General features: G+C 30.7%; 1 protein-coding gene across 1 annotated transcript in view; it reads right to left on the reverse strand.

Annotated features, from left to right (window-relative positions):
• The window catches only part of LOC111628530 (1-phosphatidylinositol 4,5-bisphosphate phosphodiesterase delta-4-like), a 53832-nt gene that overhangs the window by 35167 nt on the left and 2438 nt on the right, over positions 1–16227 (reverse strand). Inside the window, exons 3-8 of the mRNA XM_023372341.1 lie at positions 10760–10889; positions 10355–10470; positions 10211–10280; positions 5794–5884; positions 5579–5696; positions 2411–2496 (exon numbers count right to left, since the gene is read on the reverse strand). Of these exons, the coding sequence (XP_023228109.1) occupies positions 2411–2496; positions 5579–5696; positions 5794–5884; positions 10211–10280; positions 10355–10470; positions 10760–10889 (611 nt within the window). The remainder of the gene's footprint in view (positions 1–2410; positions 2497–5578; positions 5697–5793; positions 5885–10210; positions 10281–10354; positions 10471–10759; positions 10890–16227) is intronic.

The following is a 16227-nucleotide window of genomic DNA, read 5'->3' on the forward strand; positions in this document are numbered from 1 at the left end:
TTGGCAAGAACAGCTGAAAAGATAGAAATCTATAGAAGCAAACTTGAAGAAAAATGTATTAACGCAAGAGATGCGGAGGGTCTTCCTTCCGCTTGGAAGTTTGCGGTTAAAAGCTTAAAAAAAGCGCAGGAAATTTAGTATGAAATAATAAGCTCTATATAGTTAGGCAGACGATATTATTATTTAGTAATGATATTATGTTATTTATTTTGAATATTTGTATTATTTACAAGTATTATTTATTTTTATGTTATCGGTTTATTTGTATTTTTGAATATTTAAACGAGTAGTTCTATTTATGAAGTGTTCTATTTAGCCTGAGGATGATCCAATGAATGGATCGAAAACGTTTGTTTTAATTAAAAATAATCTCTCAGCGAAAAATAAGGTGTTGGATTACATATTTAATTGTTTTCTGCTGGGTATAGTTGTGGTTTATATTCTGGACTAACTTTATTAATTACTAAAGTATCACTAAAACATTATCAATTGTTGATTGATCATGGAAATATTATTATTATTATTATTTTTTAATCTCTCATTCTAATGTACAGCTAATGATGAAATGATACAGAATATATTTTTCAGAGTATTTTTATTAAAAAAATAATGAATTAGATAAATTGATTATATAATTACTGTGTATAGCAATAACCTTTAATTTTAAAGATTTTAAATTAAGGTTATTATAATCAAATTAGAAAAAAAAAATTTAGGTATTTAATTAGGACATTAAAAGCTAAAATTTATTTTTAGCTTTTCAGCCAAAAAATTGGAATATATGTAAATTAAAAGGGCAAACTAGCTTACAATAGTAATTTTAAATATGAAAACTCTCACTTAATCTCTTCAAACCAACTCAGAGTAAGTTCAAGTAATCAACCTACATGGAAATTTCTATCCTTGATGATTAATCAAGTCTTTTCACTACCTGTTAAACTATCTCCCAGCAAAAACAAAGGAAAAGGAAATGTTGCTTAGTTCAAACCACTGGAAGGAATGGATAAAGTTATTTCCACTTCAAGATCTCAATAATAATAATAATCAAACTTTGCTGAATCTAAGTATGAAACATCTCATTGAAACTGCAATGAACTCAGATGTGCATAATTTGAGGCATCTTGATTCACCAACTGCTAAATCTCATATATAACCTACAATATTGTAATATTGTTTATGGGGATATACAAAACAAAATTTTTGTGATATACATTATATAAAATTAATATGAAACACCACACACTCTTCTAGCAAATAATGTGTATTGAAATCAAAATTTCAGGTAATTCAGAAATCAAAATTTCAGCCTGCATCAGGCCCCAAGAGACCAAAAAATACACACATACATATAGAGGGTGTATCAGAATGACATTTTAAAAATTTGAGGGATTGTAGAGGATGAAATTTTGAACATTATGATATAAGGAACCCATAGCCGGAAATATGATATAAAGTTTCTATAGCATTAGGAAGTGCTTGACTGCCCTTCACTTTGGTAGCTACCCTTCCGTCCATAGACGTCATGTTATTGTTCTTGACTTCTTCCTCTGGGGTTATGTAAAGTCCCTTGTGTAGGCAACACCTGTAGGAACAGTTCATGAGCTTACAGAGCACATCTTTACAGCATTTAATACCATCAGAGGGGAACATGGCATCTTACAGAGTGTCGGACAAAACATGGTTCATCGTTGCACATTATGTAACGAAGTTGGTGGTCGTCACATTGAACATTTACTCTAAAATAGTGCAGCCACTGATTCGATGTACAGTTTGACAGTACTCTACTGTTTTGTCAATAAAACTTGTCATAAATACTGTATTCTGCTGTTTCATTCAGCGTACCGACTGCAAAGTGCTGTAGAAACTTTCTATTACATTTCCGGCTATGGATTCCTTATATCAAAACATTCAAAATTTCATCCTCTACAATCCCCCAAATTTTTAAAACGTAACTCTTATACACCCTGTATATAGGAAGTAAAAAAAATATATATGTTATTTGCTGGAAAGTGTGTATGGTATTTCATATTGATTTGCATATTTTGCAAAGGTTCCTGCTTTGGCAACTTGTGTACAGTATATCAATTAGGTTTAATAAAAATAAATTAAATTTATAGTTTTAAAACAAAGTTGGTCTTCTATCCTTCCTTTCCAGAATGATCATGCAGCACTTATATGGGGAGGTTTTACTTTCCTACAGACATGTGACCAAGTTTATCAGTTCTCTAAAAACTGAAAGGCATTATCCTGACAAACAGGCTACCTTACCTCAATATAGGGACACTATAGTCATTTAAAAAACTATAAATAGGAAATAGGAACAATATAAAGGCTGTATCAATAACATACAATTAAAATCATTTCAAATAATAAAATATTTAAAAAATAATAATCTTTGTGAATTACGTACGTTCAACACATCTGCATCCTTGTTCCAAAGCTCTGATGTAACCTTCTACACTGCTCTCTCCAAGTAATTGATCAGCAATCAAATACCTAGAATTTTTTTTTGCTTAGTTTTTATTTAAATTTGAAGTTCAAAAAATGTAAATATAAATTCAATGATTAAGTCTATTCAATATAAAAAGCTTCAGAAATACATAAATTGGTATAATTTATAATTTGATAAAACAATTATTTTTTGAACTATTTTAATGTTTATTAAATTTAGTTTTTCTTTTAACAAAAAGTTATTTAAGTTAAGAATAATTAAAAATACAATCATTGATTGCCACTAGTTTCATAAAAAATTGGCTAATGAAATAAAAATTTTGAAATGAGTTCAAATAGTCACAAATAAAATTTGAACTCTCACTTACATTTGGAAACTTCTATGCAACTGTTACATACTCGTATATAAACCAATGGTATATTGAGACTGAAATGCCATTCTGGTACTTGGTTCAGATGTGGAATGAATCCCAAAATATTTTTGTATATACATACAAAATCTATAACTTATATATTTAGAATTATAGATACAATTAAGTAAATAAGATTGTAGCATCTGTTCATGGGCATCCACAAAAAATTTTCTAGGAGGACAAAGCTTGGAGATGAATAATTACATGAATAAATTTTTTAGTTTTTGGGGTTTTTTTTTTTCATAAGTAGGTTATAGAATATACTATTGCATCATTACAAAAGACAAATAAAGTGTTTCATGGTCAAGGTTGTAAGGCCTACTGCTCTGGGGGACTGGGATTGCATCCAGGCTGATAGAAAAAGCCAAGAAATATTTTGAGAGTGATCCATTACAGATATGTCAGGCCTTGTCCCTCACCATCTTGTCACTCCTGTGTGGGCATAACTGAATGCACAATGGGTCTGAAAAAAACCACACACTTACTACTGATAGATGTAAAGATAAATTTTCATGGAAATATAAAAAAATATAAAAAAATTTTCATGGAGTCAGGTTTTGTAAAACAATTTATACAAATGACTAAGAAGAGGGATTTTATAATGTCCTTTTGCAATTTGTAACTTCTAACTAACCCAGTCAAATTGCACAAACCCATCAAATTTTAGAATCCATGTTCCCAAACTTATTCCTTTTGCTGTATGTTTACCTTACATTCTCATCAAAACACTAACAGAGCTTGTTTGTTTTCAGTTTTAAAAAGTGAAAAAAAACCATACACAGCACAATGAAACAGACTCACTTAAATTCACTTGCTATATTGTCTATCAAAGCAAAAATTACCAAACAAATTTTAATGGAACAATAAGAATTTGTCTGTAGAAAACTCAAAACACATTTTCTGATCTGATTATGACCTGTTTAGGTTGTTCAATAATCTAAAAATGCAAGTAAAAAATTAATAAGCTAAAACTGATAGTAAGAACAATTGCTTCATTGAAAATATAATTATGGGTAATTATTGGATATATGGGGAAGGTACCCAAATTGACTTTTGTAGCTAAACATTTAAAACATCCTATATGTAGGATATACTTAGAACTTTGCTTACATTGAAAAATCAGGAGTAAAAAATAATTTAATAAAAATAGAATGAATCTTTGCATATAGAAAATTAAAATGCTTTTATAAAAGAAAAGTACACTTCATGTCAACATTTAACTTTATAACATAATTTCACTAGCGTGTTGTGGCGTTACGAATGGCGACCTTTAGCAAATAAAAGAGTTCACAAGCACTTTCGAATAGCATAAAGCTATCATCATCAGGTGAAGAATTGAATACAACTGTTTCCAACTTTGGAACACTCAAACAGCTTATGGAATTAAAAAAAAGCATGTGGATATAATATCAATTTGAATTTGAAATAGAATAAACTTCAAAAACTCTTGATCAGCCGTATGAGTATTGTAATATCCAAAAGTGTGTAGTGAACAATAATAATGTACTAGAGAAGTTGATTAGTTTACTTAAATAATGTCCATATTTGTGGGATCTCAGTAGTAGTGTTGCATCGTGTTAAGACCGAGATGTTAAAGGTTCTCCCAAATAAATAATTCTTGCTGATTGTTACACTATTTGAGTAATTTTGTTTGGGCCCAGAGTGGCTGATAATCTTGCTCAAGCACTTTTTTAGTTAATGTGGTTGACCGTCTGTTGTTTCTGATATCATCCTGTTGTTCTAGGATGCAAGAAATTAACTTTCTGGCCATGGCCCTTATGTAGCTAGCTGGTCTCTTCTACTGATAAATCATGTGTTAGTGGTATTTAAGACCCCAAAATTTCATTCAATTTAAAAATATCTCTATCATTACATAATAATCTTCGTAATGTTGGTTGTGTTGTTAACGATAATATAAAACCATTCATTCTAAAAAGGTGTACTATTTTTAGAAAAACGGGGCCTAAAAACAGAATCAAGGGATGTACTATTTTTAGCTCCTTTTTGTTATGAAGAAAAGACTGTGGAAAAAGCTTATTTTTAACACAATTTTGGAGAAAACAGAATTTAGATTGAGAATAACCAGCTTTTTGCATAGCACTACTAATGAGTTGCAATTCTTCTTCTACTAGCACTTGGTTGGAAGGTAGGAGGTAAGCTTTCCTAATAAGGAAAGTTATGGCAGAGTTCACATAGTTTATGGGTTGGAAGGCTGTTGCTGGGATAATTTGTGGTGCATTATTGTTATGATGTACAGAGAATTTTGACATTTGCTAAAGGTCACCATTCGTAACACCACAACACGCTAGTGAAATTGTCATATAAAATGCTTTTATATGATAATTTTATAATTGATATATTTTCTTGTGAATATTTATAAAATCTTATGTAAATAAATAAAGTTAATGTAGTATAAATTTTTTATTAAAATAAATTACAATTTAACTGTATTGCAAAACTGATTCATGATGATTTTAAATATACTTAACTGGATGACCAAATGGTTAAGGGGATCCCAGAATCAAATCAAGACAGGTCAAAAAATCTTAGGAATTTCTCTCATTCCAAATATATTGGGTCTTGTCCCACACCATCCAGCCATCCCATTCTGGGCTTGGCTGAACTCATAATGAGCTTATTAAAACAAACCCTCATAAATGTTTTCTACCATGTGGGCACTAACTATATATAATGTGGATTAAAAATGTACTTACGTGTTATGAGATGAAGCAATATAATAGTGACTTAATGGTTGACTCATATCTTGACAAACAAAATTGTGTTCCGGTGATAACACAGAATGTTCTTTTGATAGTAACATCTGGATAAAACCTGCATAATTCTAATTTTATAAAAAATGCTTTCATTGAAATTAAAATTAAATAATTAAAAAGTTATATTTGAAAAATTAACTTGGTCCATATCACACCTCTAACTGATAAATATCCTTCTAATTTGCTTTTGTCTGGTTCATAACGTTCGATGAGTTGTTTGCAGTCTTCCAATGATACTTTTGTCATCTGAAATAAATAACTTTTTACATAAATCTTAAGATACTACATTACTAAGTATCATTCGTATTAAGCAACTTAATGTAGTTTTTCTAAACAGTAGATTGCAGACTTCTCAAAACTTTTAGATCAGGCCAACTTTAAAATGGCTGAAGGCAAAAAATTGATGTAATTGAGGGGCCAAAATTTAGAATTTTGTAAATCAAGAATTATCTCAGAAATGGGAATAAGGTGTCAACTAAAATCATTATAGTCAAAATTTAATATTTATTTTGCATAAACATAAAATAAAATTTTAAAATATTATGAATTTATGTTATCTATATTATTATTATAAAGAGGTAATGTTTGTAAGTTTGTTTGCAGGGGGTAATCTCCGAAACTACTCATCCGATTTCAAAAATTCTTTCACCAGTATTTAGAATGGAACTTCAGGGTGGACATAGGCTGTATGTTATTCCGTTAAACATTCATATAAATTAAAAGATATCACCTAGGGTTAAGGTTTTTATGTCCAGAAGATGGCACTACGAGTACGACGACCTAAGTTTACTTTTCTGTGAGGCATTATGCTTTTCTGTGAGGATGAACTAAAGCAGATCATCTTCTATCTATCTATATAAATAAAAATGTAATGTTCGTTTGTTCCTACCGATTCCTTTGAAATTTTCACACAACGCTGCATTCGAATACGTATTTGTTTTTATATAATATACATGTCAATATTCAATGACAGCCCGAGGCGAGATTTAGGATGGAGCGAGATCCTATTGTGGCGCCCCCTTGGTCGCCCCTAATTTATACCCTTTAATTTTCTTTACCACTGAGGCGCCCCCTAGACTTAATGCCTGGAGCGGCTGCTCCGTTCGCCCTATGGTAGGGCCGGCTCTGTCAATATTCCCCCCACTGGGGGGAGATGGACAGGATTAAGGCTTACCGTAAAGAACTCTGCTTCTATTTATACTATTTTAGATGCAGTTTTTTGCGTTTTTGATTGCGTTTTAATACGGTACGTCAAGAGAATGTACACTAAGAAGGGATTTTTCGAAATATTCCTCCTCCCACGGGGGAGTGTTATACATTTATAATAGATACATTTTGAGCCACAACAACGCGTGGAGGGGTCTGCTAGTTTTAAATATAAACATTGTGATTTTACAAAACTTCGATCTAAATCTTAAGAGCAACTATTCAAAAGTTTTTTTTATTTTTACTCTTTCCATTCTGTGAGCATTAAGAGGATGTTTTAATCAGACCATAATGGGGTCGGCCAGGCCTGTCGCTCGAAAAATTTCTTGGGTTTTTCAATCCATCCAGATTTGTCACTCAGAACAATACTGATAAATTTTCTGTTTTTGATATAGTAATAGTAAATTAAAATCATAAATATATTTTAAACAGCAATGATATTTTAACGATTTTAACTGTAAATACAGTACAATTTTAAACATAAAAAAATATATATTTAGCAACGAAGTTTAAAGATTATTCCAGATGTAATGCCGACGAATGAGGGGCCTTGCCCGAAACGAGTATCAGCCAATAGAATATCAATAATGATGATGTAAAATGCCTTGTGTCTATTTATGCACCTAGTAGTGAAGAAACAAACAAAAATTTTGATGCTATTATCCTTTTCAATTTTTGTCATTAGATAAAACTGTCAAATTTACAATATAGATACTCATCATGAAATGAAACCTAGCATATCAAGTGGCACTATTAGTTTCTATCTTAAAGCACAAACAGATGGATATGCAGATATCTAGTCAAACAAAAAGTAGCTGTGTGGGAAATGATTTTATGAGTTATTATATTTAATCAAGATTCAACTATCCTGCCTATCATACCTAGTTTTCATCTTTGTCACCTTGCTGGTTCATGATTATACATTATATTAAATAATTTTATGGCTTAAGATAGATGTCACTAGAAGATGAACCTGGCATTGCCTGGGCAAAAAATAATAATAATAAAGGTTAAGATTATTAGATTATTTTGTACTTCTAACACTTTGTAGTTATATAAATCAAATACTATAAGGTTATCTTACATAAGGGTTTAATCAAACCAAGTGTCCAATTTAACACATTTTAAAAATTCTTTAAATTGTGTACAGTAGAGAAATAAAGAATTTTTAAAATGTGTTTGATTGGTCACTCAGTGTGATAAACCCTTATGTAAGATAACCTTTGTAGTTATATAAATCAAATACTATAACAAACATTAAACAAAAACCATATAGAGAGTTTGGTTATTTCAGCCTACCATTATCAGGTTTATCGTGATACTTGGATGGTATGAAATATCAGTTTCATTGGTCAAAAGTCACCAATTGAAAATATCTCTTAAATTTTTTAAGTGTGCAACTCTACTTATATACCCGGAGATGATTACAGAGTTCTAAGGATCCAAAAAACAGCCGCAGTTCCATGGAAGATTCTCCATGACATTCACTGAAGTCCCAGCCTTAGAGAATCTTCCATAGAATTGACTGTTTGTTCTTTAGAATCTTAGAATATAATCTTTATCTCATTTGTACACCTGTGTGCAATTATGTAGTTTTCTCCTTATTGTATCTGCATGTGCCAATGGATGATGATTTGGTTTTTGTGAAAAATCAGATATTACACCACTAATGCTTCGTACACTGCTGGAGAGGCACCACCATTTTATTGGTCTGTTGTCTTATGTTCTTGTGCATCAACATGTTGCCAGTTGCAGTTACTGTTGCCTCTGACTTGAAAGTTCCATATGTCAAAATTACTAAGCTATTGCTTGTCCTTTGACTTTTAATAGTACTTTTTTGGTCTTCTACTGAATGTGCTTTGTATAATTTAATCAGTAAGCAATTGATATGCAGCTTTTTTTTCAAGTGGAATAGAATACAGTATATTATTATTATTATAAAACTAGTGAAATGCTAAAGAACTTTCTAGAATTTATGAAAATAATTATATGATCCGATTACAGAATAATTATCTGACAGAAAATTATATGAAGGAAATTTGAAGATTCTACAATTACAGTGTATATATTGTATTCTGTTTTTAATACTTTATATACAGGGTTCCTACTCAAATTGTTGTTTTGAATTACCTGACTTTCCCTGACCAACTTTGTCCAAATTCCCTGACCTTCACATTTCTTACAGTGTGGAATATTGACATAATAAAACAGCATTTTACTTACTGTGAACATCAACTTGTGGGGAAGTACTCGATCTTTAGAGTATTCCCCATGCAGAAACAAAACAAAAAGAAACTTCAAAGAAATAAATCACATGCTATGACTCCAATGCAAGGAACTTAAAATTTATTTTAATCCTTGCAATCACTTCTGTCCTTTCGCTATAACAGACACTAAAACAAAGGACAACACACAAATAAGAAACTCTTGACTTTCTTGTCTACATGTCTTCTCTCTTTTTTTTTCTTTCTTGATATTCAAAACTATAATATACTACAGTATTACTACAGGTATGATCAATATTGACAGTTTTTAAGCCTTAAAATATTGTGGAAAAATTTTAACTGATGTCACATTATCAAGAGTATTGCAGATTATTCTCTCAAATTCATGATAAGGTGTTTTTAAAATCTCAAAATGTTTAAAATTTAAAAATGCTGATTGATCTGGCACTATATTACATTAGTGACTATCTGATCCAAGTAGTTTTGCAATGCTCTCCTCAGTGTTGCATTTTATAATAATTCTTCACATAAACAATTAATGTTAGTTTTAAAAGTGACCTGCAACTGTCAGTAAAAGTAAAACTTTGTATTAATTGTCAAAACATTAAAACAAAATTTTTAAAAAATTAAACAAATTTGATATGATTTAAAGTTCTGATTTTGAGTGATTTTAAAATATATTCTTACAATATAATAGAACAATAAGTAAGACTTATTACATGCATAAAATTAATTCATTATATGCAATTGTACAAGGTACAGCACAAGTGTCAAGAAAAATTTTCAATGTTTTTGGAAGATGATTTGGATGATATCAGATAAGGAAAGCCATTATGCCACTAAGAAAGACACAAAAATTTTGACTGATTTGTATATCTAGTGGTGTCCTCTAATACTAAAAATGTTTCAATAGAAAAATAGATTCTGGTATATTTGTAATAAAGGTTGCAGCATTACTTCTTGCCGCTTGCAGATGGCTATACTTGGTTATCCATATTCCACAAACAAAATCAAGGCAGCTAAGCAGACAAATTCCCTGACTTTTCATAACTTTTTCCAAACATTAATGAAAATCCCTGTCTTTCCAGGTGAGTAGGAACCATGTATATAGCAGAAAGAACTAAAAAGACTTGTTAAATACCTTTTGCTCTTTATGAATAAAATTACGCAATTCTTCAGGACCCATAATAGTTGAATTATTGGCTGTGTATCTGAAAGTTTTAATTTCAACAATTACTTAATATTTTAAAAAATTTATAATATAGTAAAAAGAAAAACAAATTACTGTTTAAATAATGCTTCTGCATCAGGTCTCGACTGTAAACTGTGAAAAAACTTAACGAATTCTTCAGGATCTAAAGCATCTTCATCATTAATTTTTATTTTTCGAAAATTTGCTTCCTATAAAATATATATTGTTTAAATATAAATCATCATCAAAAGAATTAACTAAAACACTTTAATTGTTAAGAAATATTCTTATAGTAAAAATTCTTGCATTTCAAACTCATTAATTAAAGACAAATTAGATTCATTTGAATTTAATCTTATTGAATTATAAATATAACTTTACTTCATCTAAATATTCATAAGATCCACCAAATCTTTTCTTAGCCTTTTCTTGCTTTACAGACCTTAACTATATTTTAAAATTATACAAAGATTTAATACAAAATTAAATTTTACTTACATCAAACATTGATTTAACGTGATTTTTTTCCATTGAGATATTCATTTGTCCTAAAAGTATAAGACATTCTTTGAAGTTTAAACTTCCATTGTTGTTGCGATCAGCTCTTCTGAATTGATCTTTCAACCATCTCATTTAAAAATTTAAAATAAAAATTATCAATGAATTAATATTAAATAAATTTTGGTTTTAATATAAAAATGTGCTTAGTATCATTAATGAAATATTGAGAATTTTTAAATTAACAGTTTTAAAGCATATTATTTGCATAGAAATGTGTGAATGTACTTCAAGTTGATGTACAGTACAGGTTGGTAGAAAGTAACAAGGTATTGATAAATTGCTATAATTTCTGTATTTTTATAGAAAAAAAATGATGAAAACTATTTGACATGTATTTTATTAAGTGGAAATATGAATGCATACATTAAATTTGATGTTGGCACAGGTACCATCCACCAACGACACACTTCTCTCAGATCATAATGTGGATGGATTGCCAGAACCGAAGCTGTGGTCATTAGCTTTGAATCTCAATTCTTGATTGTTTCTGAACAAATCGTGTGGCATGAAATTCCTTTACCCTACTTCACCATCTCTGCACAACAACCATTGATTTCTACATTCATAGTGTGCAGCAATCAGCGCTCACTCCTGAAAAGACAAACAGTCCGCTATCTTTTATTTCATTGTGCGTGTGGCCTCTCAGTCATTGCGCACACCACTGATGCAAAAATTATAAAATTCCATTAATTGGTGTACATACATACATAAATTTTTATTATAATTACATTAATATTACAAAAACTGTAGCGATTTCTCAATGCCTAGTTACTTTCAACCCACATAATACAGTAGCTCCTTGTTATATCGCAGTTCTTTTGGTTCCCCAAATTTTAAAAGCACTCGAGTCGATAAATTTTAAATTACCAATTGCCATTGAATTTCTTTTTGCAACGAAATACAGTATTTTATTCCTACCATTGTCCTTTATTATTTCACATGCAGTGGTAGTTTCAATTTGTCAAGACATAAATAAGGGCTGCTGTAATTTATAAGAAATATTCTTTAGAGTTTGTCATTCAATCCTACTGATGTTTAGATCTAACATTAAGCAGGCAAACACGAACAGTAACAAAAAAGAACTTTATTAGAAAAGGTTAGAACTGTCACAGACATCCTCGGGCAACACCCGGACAAAATCCAACGAACTTTAGCGCCTTTCCTTTTTTGACGTTGCCAGCCACTCTTGTTGGCAAGTGTTGCCAGACAGAGTTCGTGATNTGTCTACATTTACATCATCTGTATCCATACTTAGTGCATTTTCAATTGAAATAATATATCTTGCATGAAAGCAATTTTTGAAAATATATCCAAATTCTTATATTTTCTTATCATAAGAATATGACGACATGGTGCACTAAAAGAATTCCAAAATGAACAAGAACATGTTTCCACCGATGTATTATAAAATTTTGATATTTTGCTATCAAGATTTTCCTCAGTGCCATTATTTTTAATTCTCATTTCTCAATAATCGATATCATAATTAGGATATCAATAATCGAAATTTACGATATCCTAAATTATAAATAACATTAAAACTGTCATCTTTATGTCATTGCTTTAAAAGAGTTAAATAGCCAATTGAGTATACGTACTGTATGTATAATTAACCACTTTGTAATTTATTAACGATTGCCACACTTTTCCTCTGTTATATATAACAGAGCCAGGTGAGTAATAAAATTGTTTAAGACTACTTCTTGTTAATAAAACATTTTACATATTTCATTTGTTAAAAAAAAAAAGTAATAATAATAGTCTAATAGTAATGTAATAAAGGAGCTCGCTCTACCCTGGCCCGTGTAGCCTATAAGCCAGTGTTTCCCCAAGGTCCTAGAATATACGATGAAATGACGACTATAAATAACTTTTACAAATATTACTTTTTTTTACTTCAGAATATTGTATCTTGATTACATATATTTAAGAAAATTAAAAAGAAAAAATAGCTAAATTATTTTATCATTATTATTTTTATTTTTAGATGACAGGAGCATCATGTGTTGTTGCAACTTGTAATAACAGCTATCATAACACAAATTTATTAAACAGGAAAGTTGGTTATTTTAGATTTCCTAAAGATCCAATAATAAGAAAATGGATTCATAATTGTAAAAGAAAAGACAAATTCAATCCTGATTCTTGTTATGTTCGCTCTGATCATTTCACAGAAAATGATTTTGAGAGAAATTTAAAAACCGAGTTATTAGGTTTATTGGCAAAGCCTAAACTAAAGAAAACTTTACTACTGACAGTAAATTTAATAAATATAGAAAATGAAATTATTAATCAGTAGAATCAAAGAAAGAATCGTTTATTACAAAGAAATAGAAAAAAAAAAGTAACAGGAAAACTTTTAGATGTAAATAAACGGGATAAACTAGAAGAATCACTTAAATGTAATGATTATAAAACTTTAGATCAGTGTTTCTCAACCTGTAAATAATCGTCGCCCCCTTCAATAAAACCGTTACGTAGTATCGCCCCCTTAACTTCAAAATTCCGATGCCGAGGGCCAAGGCTAACGCCAAATTCGTACTGCATCGAATAGACTAGTGACTACAATAATGTTATTTGTTTAATTATTGTACGATATAACGAATAAAATGTCTAATTATTCTTAATATAATGTTTTACTATATCGCCCAGAAAATTGTTTTTCGCCCCCCAAAATATAAATTGTTACTAATCGCCCCCTCAACATGGAAAAACGCCCACATGGGGGCGATATCGCCCCTGTTGATAAACACTGCTTTAGGTGATCTTAATTTTAAATTAAAACAAGAAAATTCTATTTTAAAAACTGAACTAACAATAGAAATTTTAAAAAGTTTGTACATGATTTCTTTTAATTCTGTTTTTATGTAACATTTAATTTGTATATATATATTGATATTAAAAATATGTTTACTGTATAACATAGAAAATTGTTCTTTTGACAAAGTTATTTTTGTATATGTATGAGTAAATAATATCGTTTTCGGTACCTGAGTATTAATTAAAAATTAGACCAATATTATTTTTAGTTCAAAAATAAAAAGTAGTTTGACGATAGAAATTAAATTAATTTACTTATATATAAATCTAGTTTCGATATGTTTACGATAATTCGTCCACTCACAGCGCAGGATAGGATGACAAATTATACGTACCAGCAATGTCTTCAGAAAAAACTTTATTGAAGTTATTTATACAGATCACAAGCTGTTGCGAACTTACAAACTGCACACACACACACACACACACACAGAGAGAGAGAGAGAGAGAGAGAGGCGTGGCTGCCACATTTCCGCTACTGTAACCCAAACTGGAATAACTAGCGAGAGGGGGGGAAGAAGTGTCGACGAGTGATGCGAAAAGTTCAATTTTTAGTTAAGGTCACGAGTAAAGGCGTAAATAAGTCGAGATATTCGGGGGTGTTTTTATTTTTATTATTATTTTTTTTTTTCTAAATTCCCATTTACTTCTTCGTCTCTGGAGGTTTTATTACTATATTTACCTGAATCTCTCTAAGCAGTTCTGCTTTCCTTCGTCGAATATCGGCCAGCAGTTGTTGTTCTTCGGGAGTGAGATCTGGAAAAAAAAAGAGAAAGAAAAAAACTTTTATATAAATCTATAAAACAGAATTCATTCCTTATTAAAATAATAAACTTTTAAGAAGAATTATCGAATCTAAAACCGTAACCGCTACTCATTCGGTAACTAGTAATAAATTCTGGTATGAGTAATTGTAACCAGACACCTCTCGCTCTGTCAGGATTTCCTCGACACAGAGTCTCCAACCGAAAGTATTGTTAACGGAGATTAAAAGAAAATAAAAAATACATGCGTTATTATCAATACAAAAATTGATTTAATCGGTATTTTACTGTGTTTATTTATCGCCTCGTACAGAGGAATAGAGGAAGAGAAGTAATGTAGAGAGGGAAGGGGAATTTTCCTTTACGTCAAGAACAGTTTCAGTATCTACTAGATAGAAAGTTTGCTGTACTTCATGACTAAGAGGACGAAGTAAAAAAGAATAATACTAAAACACCAGAAGCAGCCAAGTTTTTCAAAAGTAGTACAATTTATCCATCAGGAGTTGGGAAATTTTAAGCCCACGGGTAACGTTTCCGTAGCTCACTGCAGTTTAAAATACGGCAAGATCGACTGGTATCAAATAACACATAAAAGTAATTAACTGTATTTTTAAAACCGATCGATATTCCTCACCGAAAACCAATTATCGAACTTTTTATAATTGGCTAAAGAATAAATTATCCAAACCGGCCTGGTTTCTTCATTACGGTAATGTAACCCATATGGAAAATTACCGCTCGGTATCGTAGCATTTCGAACATCCAGCCGCAATGGTAAAATATTCATTTCTAATTTGATTAAATGAACGGAAAGAGGACACGTAGGGATGCGACTTATCAACCACGGAGAGGAGAGGAAATAAAAATAAAATAATAATAATAATAATAATAAAAGTAGAAACTGCAAGTAAGTAGATCTGTAGTTTTTGTTTTACTAAAGCGAGAAATAGTGAGTATTAATGAAGCGAGAAATAGTGAAGCGAGAAATAAATAAAAGTAATGAGCATTTATGCTCATTACTTTTATTTATTTCTCGCTTCACTCTAAGTAGTGTTATTTTTTTTCCATTTGATTTTTAGCACCAGGGTAACTCTCGCTACATGCTTGTCCTTGGACTCTTTACAACGGTTAGAAAACCTCCTTATGTAGTGTAGTGTGTGTTTGTATGTCTGACTCAGTAAGAGATAAGAGTTCTTTCTAAATGCGGGGGTGAAGCTGAGATTTTTCAGTCTTTCTGATACTTCACTAGGGGTCAGAGGGGGTATCTGGTCTTGTAAATCGGGTCGTTCGGAGGGTAAAATAAGCTCGTCTGTTGTCACCTCTGTCTATGTGTTCGGTGGATAAGCATCCAACCAACAGTATTAGTCGAGGTCAGTGTGTAGGCGTCATCTGAGGCAGCCGGAAGCATTACAGAACGCTCTTCTACGTCATGTGTCGTCGAAGAGTTGTAATGTTGAAGATCTGCAATGTGTATCTTGTCAGAAGTTATTGTGGGTGAGTTTTAAGTCTTTTTTTTATTTTTAGGGGGTTATTTTCGTGTTTATTTTCTAATCAGTTCTATGTTTACAGTTTTGTAAGCTTGTATATTGCCTTAGTTTACTTTACTAAGCGTTAAATCGAGTCGTTTGTTTATAACGTTTATACTATGTTTCTATCTGCAAGTGTCTAAAACACTTAGAACTGTTTGACGGTTCTATGAGCTCGATACACATATATAGGAGTGTATAATTCTCAGTAATTTAAATTAGGCTCGTAGATTATGTTAAATTCTAATTGTAACACAAAGGCATTAAAGAATTTGGTTTCGTTATAGAAGCCACG

This window comes from Centruroides sculpturatus, unplaced genomic scaffold (assembly GCF_000671375.1).
Source record: "Centruroides sculpturatus isolate CEXI.00-Female unplaced genomic scaffold, Cexi_2.0 scaffold426, whole genome shotgun sequence".
NCBI classification, from domain to species: domain Eukaryota; kingdom Metazoa; phylum Arthropoda; class Arachnida; order Scorpiones; family Buthidae; genus Centruroides; species Centruroides sculpturatus.